This window comes from Heptranchias perlo, chromosome 23 (assembly GCF_035084215.1).
Source record: "Heptranchias perlo isolate sHepPer1 chromosome 23, sHepPer1.hap1, whole genome shotgun sequence".
NCBI classification, from domain to species: Eukaryota; Metazoa; Chordata; class Chondrichthyes; order Hexanchiformes; family Hexanchidae; genus Heptranchias; species Heptranchias perlo.
The window spans coordinates 8,008,295-8,016,858 of NC_090347.1; the positions used below are offsets into that span (position 1 = coordinate 8,008,295).

The 8,564-nt window shown below is 52.8% G+C and overlaps 1 protein-coding gene across 1 annotated transcript in view; it reads left to right on the plus strand.

The window, feature by feature from the left end:
• The first annotated feature begins 6,436 nt into the window (after nt 1-6,436).
• The window catches only part of mcrip1 (MAPK regulated corepressor interacting protein 1), a 23,534-nt gene continuing 21,406 nt past the window's right edge, over nt 6,437-8,564 (plus strand). The window contains exon 1 of the mRNA XM_068003936.1: nt 6,437-6,778. Coding sequence (XP_067860037.1) covers nt 6,771-6,778 — 8 coding nt within the window. The 5' untranslated portion in view covers nt 6,437-6,770. The remainder of the gene's footprint in view (nt 6,779-8,564) is intronic.

Here is an 8,564-nt window from a genome sequence, read left to right on the forward strand (position 1 = left end):
ACAGAGGGCTGGGGCCCCTCACAGCCCAAGCCCGAGCCTGTCCTCTCCTGATATTTATAGACATATTTTCCAGCTGAATTCACTGGCTGACAGTCTCGTCTGGCTCTTTTTTGTTGGGTCCTCTCCAGTCTGGGACACCGAGGTCTATTGTAGTCCCCAAGCTGCTGCCCGGGCTGAGATCAGCAAACACTCTTGCATATTCAGATAACGAAGCAGTCCATGCCAGCGTGCAGCAAGACCTGGACAACATCCAGGCTTGGGCTGATAAATGGCAAGTAACATTCGCACCACACAAGTGCCAGGCAATGGCCATCTCCAACAAGACAAAGCATAACCACCTCCCCACGACATTCAATGGCGTTACCATCGCCGATTCCCCCACCATCAACAACCCGGGGGTCGCCATTGACCAGAAACTCAACTGGACCAGCCACATAAATGCCATGGCTATTAGAGCAGGTTAGAGGCTGGGTATTCTGCGGTGAGTGACTCACCTCCTGACTCCCCAGTCTCTCTACCACCTACAAGGCACAAGTCAGGAGTGTGATGGAATACTCTCCACTCGACGCCATCCAGGGCAAAGCAGTCCGATTGATCGGCAACCCATCCATCATCTTAAACATCCACTCCCTCCAGCACCGGTGCACCATGTCTGGATGTACTGCAGCAACTTGCCAAGGATTCTTTGACAGCAACTCCCAAACTCGCGACCTCCACCACCTAGAAGGACAAGGGCAGCAGATGCATGGGAACAACATCACCTCCAAGTTCTCCCCCCAAGTCACACGCCATCCCGACTTGGACATATATCTTGGCCGTTCCTTCATTCTCGCTGGGTCAAAATTCTGGAACTCCCTAACTAACAGCACTGTGGGAAGACTTTCACCACAGGGACTGCAGTGGTTCAAGAAGGCGGCTCATCACCACCTTCTCAAGGGCAACTAGGGATGGACAATAAATGCCGGCCTTGCTAGCTAGCGGTTAATATTTGTCAAGTTCAAAATGCTTGCTACTTCAATGAATAGCAGGCAACCAAAGCCACTCAGCAACATTAGTCAAATAGCAGGTTTCTTCTTCAAGTAGGTTGGCTGGTGCATCCACATGGCGTATCCTATGACCAATTGTTTATGCAATCATCCACTCACCACGGCTGGGGCAAGATTTTAGCTACTTTAAACAATATTTTATATAAATTATCAGATCTCCTGTGTCATTGCTTGTGTTCAGTCGGAGGATATGCTGTTTGATAATGTCAGTGGTGTTTCCCAAATAACACACAATTTTTTTATAGTTGAGATCAGCGAAGAATAAAATGCATGCGCTCTTCCTGCAACTGGCTCACTAACTGTCTCCCACTTTCCAATTCTTTCTCTTAACTTCTCTTCACTTTAACAGGTGGAAGATCATAGGCTAGGAGAGAATGACTTTGTAAGATGCACTCCCAGCACACACCAAGGAGTGTTCATTTATCTCATCAGCTGGTTCATGTACTGTGATGAGCAGGCACCTCCTTGTTACATTGGGATAGAAACATAGAAAATAGGAGCAGGAGTAGGCCATTTGGCCCTTCGAGCCTGCTCTGCCATTCAATATAATCATGGCTGATTGTCTATCTCAATTCCATATTCCCGCTCTCTCCCCATACCCTTTGATGCCTTTTGTGTCTAGAAATCTATCTAGCTCCTTCTTAAATATATTCAGTGACTTGGCCTCCACAGCCTTGTGTGGTAGAGAATTCCACAGGTTCACCACCCTCTGAGTGAAGAAATTTCTCCTCATCTCAGTCCTAAATGTTCTACCCCGTATCCTGAGACTATGACTCCTCGTTCTGGACCCCCCATCCAGGGGAAACATCCTCCCTGCATCCAGTCTGTCTAGCACTTTCAGAATTTTATGTTTCATTGAGGTCCCCTCTCATTCTTCTAAACTCGAGTGAATACAGGCCGAGTCAATCCAATCTCTCCTCATATGACAGTCCTGCCATCCCAGGGATCAGTCTGGTGGACCTTCGCTGCACTCCCTCTATGGCAAGTATATCCTTTCTTAGGTAAGGAGACCAAAACTGCACACAATACTCCAGGTGTGGTCTCACCAAGGCCCTGTATAACTGCAGTGAGACATCCTTGCTCCTGTACTCAAATCCTCTTGCAATGAAGGCCAACATACCATTTGCCTTCCTAACTGCTTGCTGCACCTGCATGTTTGCTTTCAGTGACTGGTGTACAAGGACACTCAGATCCCTTTGTACATCAACATTCCCCAATCTATCACCATTTAAATAATACTCTGCCTTTCTGTTTTTCCTTCCGAAGTGGATAACTTCACATTTATCCACATTATACTGCATCTGCCATGTATTTGCCCACTCACTCAACTTGTCTAAATCGCCTTGAAGCCTCTTTGCATCCTCCTCACAACTCATGATCCCACCTAGTTTTGTGTCATCAGCAAACTTGGAAATATTACATTTGGTTCCCTCATCCAAATCATTGATATATATTGTGACTAGCTGGGGCCCAAGCACTGATCCCTGCAGTACCCCACCAGTCACTGCCTGCCACCCTGAAAAAGACCCATTTATTCCCACTCTCCGCTTCCTGTTCGCCAACCGATTTTCAATCCATGCCAGTATATTACCACCAATCCCATGTGCTTTAATTTTGCACACTAACCACTTATGTGGATAACATGTAATACAATATTTAATATTCATGACACACTGTCATAACACATGACATTGCAGGTAGGGAAATTACTGTCTTGCTGCGTCCTTAACACAACACATAATACATTATGCCTCTTATTTGTACACAGCTTAGGATATATAGGCCCCAGTTGGCTGACCTCATCCGAAACATAGTAAGCACTATAATTACCTTTAGTATCCACAGGCTAAGGAGGGTAAAAAAATCAGTCAGGGTTCCTAAACCTCATCACTGTCTAGTGACATCTGCTGGAAAATGAGAATGTACGTACATACAAACAGGAGTAGGCCATTCAGCCCCTTGAGCCTGTTCCACCATTCAATTAGATCATCGCTGATCTGTATCTTAACTACATTTACCTGCCTTGGTTCCATATCTCTTAGTACCCTTGCCTAACAAAAATCTTTCAATCTCAGTTTTGCAATTTTCAATTGACCCCTAGCCTCAAAAACATTTAGGGGAGAGAGTTCCAGATTTCCACTACCCTTTGTGCGAAGAAGTCTTTGCAGACATCACCCCTGAACGGCCGAGCTCTAATTTTAAGGTTATGCCCCTTTTGTTCTGGACTCTCCCACCGGAGAAAATAGTTTCTCTCTATCTACCCTATCAAATCCTTTAATCATCTTAAACACCTCAATAGATCACCCCTTAATCTTCTATACTCAAGGGAATACAAGCCTAGTGTGTGCAATCTGTTCTCATAATTTAACCCTTTTAGCCCCGGTATCATTCTGGTTAATCTGCGCTACACCCCCTCCAAGGCCAATATATCCTTCATGAGGCGCTAGTAAATTATTCTGTTAGATCATGGGGATAGGATTGTGCCCAGCTGTGATAGCTCCTTAAGCTGAATAGCCTACCGAAACTCCAAGGTAAATCTTTCTTCTTAGCACTACAGGTACGCATAAAGGGAATAAAACATGTGCCCAATTGGTGGACCTGCAATTCGTGCTGAATTCCCAATATGTCCTTCCGGTCCAGGGAGGTCTGTGCCGAGAGAAAAGGGGGGGAAAAATCTACCCCTCACTCTCTAGGTTCACACATGATGGTGCCAGAGGACCTGTGGAACCTACAGAACTGTGCTCGAAATAAATCAGGAGCGAAAAACCAATTTCAGAAACACACATAAAAAGAAGATGCCCACACTATACTGCTGTTACTTGGCTTTCTGAGGTGCCGTCTTTCGGATGAAACGTTAAACCTAAGCCCTGTCTGCGCCCCCTCAGGTGGATGTGAAAGATCCAATGGTACAATTTAAAGAAGAGCAGGGGAGTTCTCCCCGGTGTCCTGGCCAATATTTATCCCTCAACCAAAAAATTATCTGGTTATGCAGACATTGCTGTCTGTGGGGTCTTGCGGTACGCAAATTGGCTGCTGCATTTCCTACATTACAACAGTGACTACACTTCAATAATATTTCATTGGCTGTAAAGCACTTTGGAACGTCCTGAGCTCATGAAAAGCGCTATAGAAATGCAAGTTCGTTCTTTCTTTCCTTCCTTCCACGTGACAGGTTCTTTGCTAGTTTGTGCCTGTACCAGTTTTTGACATCAACTTACTGTTGGCCTTTGCGTTCACAGCAATTGCATGTATCATAGAGTAAATACACAACTACATGAATGGAGAAGAAACTCTGGAGGCAAGTACTGTGTTTAAGTACTTAACCCTAGATATGACTTATGTACTTTTCCCTCCAAGATGAACAATATTCTTGGCAGGTATGTATTCTCAATCTAGAGTTCCCGTCTCCGAACCCCACCAAATCTTTCTGCTCGCCAATTTTTGCCTTTCCTTCTCCGAAGCATTGACTCCTTGCTGGGGTACAGTTCCACAGGTGCTGGTTGTCTTCTGCTACCTTGCTCAATGTTCCCAACGCTGTCAGCAGGGAACATCTCACTGGAGCCCAATCCCATCCTCAGCAGGAGATACTGGATAGCAGCCAGGGGTGGAACCCTGCATAATTTCTCCCCTTCCTATGTCCGGGGCACTAAGGCCAATTCCTACGGTCCCTCTATCAGCCAACTCAGCATGGACTGAGGACTGAACCTGAGATCTTCCTAGTCTGTATAGATCAGCCACTCACTGGACAAACTTGCTGACACAAAGTAAAGGTTTGCACAGTGCTGGAATCAGCAGGCTGGGTAACTTTCTGGAGAAACCCTGTGGTACATGGTGCCCCCTAGTGATGCTGTTATTCAGTACTCACCAATGTGAAACTTCCCATTCCTGCATCTTATAAAAGGATACATCATACACTGCCTCCTTCTTTTCCCTTTCTGTTTTCTCTCTCCCTTCTTCCTCTTTCCCCTTTTCACCCTATCCCCTTCCCTCCATCTCTCCTCTTTTCCTCTTCCCCCTCTCCACCTTCCCTCCATCTCTCCTCTTTTCCTCTTCCCCCTCTCCACCTTCCCTCCATCTCTCCTCTTCCCCCTCTCCACCTTCCCTCCATCTCTCCTCTTCCCCCTCTCCACCTTCCCTCCATCTCTCCTCTTCCCCCTCTCCACCTTCCCTCCATCTCTCCTCTTCCCCCTCTCCACCTTCCCTCCATCTCTCCTCTTCCCCCTCTCCACCTTCCCTCCATCTCTCCTCTTCCCCCTCTCCACCTTCCCTCCATCTCTCCTCTTCCCCCTCTCCACCTTCCCTCCATCTCTCCTCTTCCCCCTCTCCACCTTCCCTCCATCTCTCCTCTTCCCCCTCTCCACCTTCCCTCCATCTCTCCTCTTCCCCCTCTCCACCTTCCCTCCATCTCTCCTCTTCCCCCTCTCCACCTTCCCTCCATCTCTCCTCTTCCCCCTCTCCACCTTCCCTCCATCTCTCCTCTTCCCCCTCTCCACCTTCCCTCCATCTCTCCTCTTCCCCCTCTCCACCTTCCCTCCATCTCTCCTCTTCCCCCTCTCCACCTTCCCTCCATCTCTCCTCTTCCCCCTCTCCACCTTCCCTCCATCTCTCCTCTTCCCCCTCTCCACCTTCCCTCCATCTCTCCTCTTCCCCCTCTCCACCTTCCCTCCATCTCTCCTCTTCCCCCTCTCCACCTTCCCTCCATCTCTCCTCTTCCCCCTCTCCACCTTCCCTCCATCTCTCCTCTTCCCCCTCTCCACCTTCCCTCCATCTCTCCTCTTCCCCCTCTCCACCTTCCCTCCATCTCTCCTCTTCCCCCTCTCCACCTTCCCTCCATCTCTCCTCTTCCCCCTCTCCACCTTCCCTCCATCTCTCCTCTTCCCCCTCTCCACCTTCCCTCCATCTCTCCTCTTCCCCCTCTCCACCTTCCCTCCATCTCTCCTCTTCCCCCTCTCCACCTTCCCTCCATCTCTCCTCTTCCCCCTCTCCACCTTCCCTCCATCTCTCCTCTTCCCCCTCTCCACCTTCCCTCCATCTCTCCTCTTCCCCCTCTCCACCTTCCCTCCATCTCTCCTCTTCCCCCTCTCCACCTTCCCTCCATCTCTCCTCTTCCCTCCATCTCTCCTCTTCCCTCCATCTCTCCTCTTCCCCCTCTCCACCTTCCCTCCATCACTCCTCTTTTCCTCTTCCCCTCTCCATCTCCCTCTTCCCTTCCTTCCCTTTGCCCCCTCTCCCGAGCTTGCTTGCCCACCAACCTTATTTATCTATCTATCTATCTATTCTCCCTTCTGCCCTCTCTCCCTTTTCCCCTTCTCCCTCGTGCACCAACCGACCCCACGAATTGACGGTTTAACCGGAAGTTGCTCCGCGTCCGTTTTCCGTTGCGCGAGGCGGGCTCGCGCTGACGTCAGAGCGGGGCCTGAGCAGCTCGCGGCCCCACAGCAGCAGAGCGCGTCACCGACACACCGTGACCGTGGGGAGAGCGCGTCACCGACACACCGTGACCGAGGGGAGAGCGCGTCACCGACACACCGTGACCGAGGGGAGAGCGCGTCACCGACACACCGTGACCGAGGGGAGAGCGCGTCACCGACACACCGTGACCGTGCGAGCAACCGCCCGAGGGAGAGCGCGTCACCGACACCGTCACCCGAGCCGCATCCGCTACTACCTGAGGGAGAGCGCGGCGCCGCTAAAGGAAAGGGAGCAAGAGACGGAGCGGCCGCGATGACAAGGTGGGTACCCGGGCCACTTATAGCCCTCACTCCCCGGGCCTGAGCTCCCGCTAACCCGGCCTTACTCCCCGGCCCGAGCCCCCTGGTCTCGCATCCCCGGTATCCCGGCCTCGCCGCTTCGGTTTAGTCCGCGGTGGTGGGTGGGTGAGGGGAGAGAGAGAGGAGGGGACGGGAGATTAAATCTGGTGCTGACGAGATACGAACAATAAAGCATCGAGATACCCCATAAACGGCGACTCAGAGCGGCTCCCGGCCCGGGATCCCGTCACCCTTCCAGCCCCCCCGGCACCTTCCACCGTTACCGATCTCCTTCTGCTCTTTATCCTCCCTGCCTACTCCCGGGGGGAGTGCTGCGTTGTCGGAAATGCTGCCTATTCGCGTGGATGTGAAGGATTCCGTGGTACTATTCGCAAAAGTTACAACAGATCATTAACCTCCGCCCCCCGCATTTTCCTTCATCTCCCCCCCGCATTTTCCTTCATCTCCCCCCCCCGCCCCCATTTTCCTTCATCTCCCCCCCCCGCCCCCGCCCCCATTTTCCTTCATCTCCCCCCCCCCCCCCCCCGCCCCCATTTTCCTTCATCTCCCCCCCCCCCCCCCCCGCCCCCCGCCCCCATTTTCCTTCATCTCCCCCCCCCGCCCCCATTTTCCTTCATCTCCCCCCCCCGCCCCCATTTTCCTTCATCTCCCCCCCCCGCCCCCATTTTCCTTCATCTCCCCCCCCCCCGCCCCCATTTTCCTTCATCTCCCCCCCCCCCGCCCCCATTTTCCTTCATCTCCCCCCCCCCCGCCCCCACTTTCCTTCATCTCCCCCCCCCCCCGCCCCCATTTTCCTTCATTTCCCCCCCCCCCCATTTTCCTTCATCTCCCCCCCCCTTTCCTTCATCTCCCCCCCCCCCCCTTTCCTTCATCTCCCCCCCCCCCTTTCCTTCATTTCCCCCCCCTTTCCTTCATCTACCCCCCCCCCTTTCCTTCATCTCCCCCCCCCTTTCCTTCATCTCCCCCCCCCCCTTTCCTTCATCTCCCCCCCCCCTTTCCTTCATCTCCCCCCCCCCCCCTTTCCTTCATCTCCCCCCCCCCCCTTTCCTTCATTTCCCCCCCCCCCCCTTTCCTTCATTTCCCCCCCCCCCCCTTTCCTTCATTTCCCCCCCCCCCTTTCCTTCATTTCCCCCCCCCTTTCCTTCATCTACCCCCCCCCCCCTTTCCTTCATCTCCCCCCCCCCTTTCCTTCATCTCCCCCCCCCCTTTCCTTCATCTCCCCCCCCCCCTTTCCTTCATCTCCCCCCCCCCTTTCCTTCATCTCCCCCCCCCCTTTCCTTCATCTCCCCCCCCCCCCTTTCCTTCATCTCCCCCCCCCCTTTCCTTCATCTCCCCCCCCCTTTCCTTCATCTCCCCCCCCCCTTTCCTTCATCTCCCCCCCCCCCTTTCCTTCATCTCCCCCCCCCCTTTCCTTCATCTCCCCCCCCCCTTTCCTTCATCTCCCCCCCCCCTTTCCTTCATCTCCCCCCCCCCCCTTTCCTTCATCTCCCCCCCCCCCTTTCCTTCATCTCCCCCCCCCCTTTCCTTCATCTCCCCCCCCCCCTTTCCTTCATCTCCCCCCCCCCCCTTTCCTTCATCTCCCCCCCCCCTTTCCTTCATCTCCCCCCCCCCCTTTCCTTCATCTCCCCCCCCCCCTTTCCTTCATCTCCCCCCCCCCTTTCCTTCATCTCCCCCCCCCTTTCCTTCATCTCCCCCCCCCTTTCCTTCATCTCCCCCCCCCTTTCCTTCATCTCCCCCCCCCCCTTTA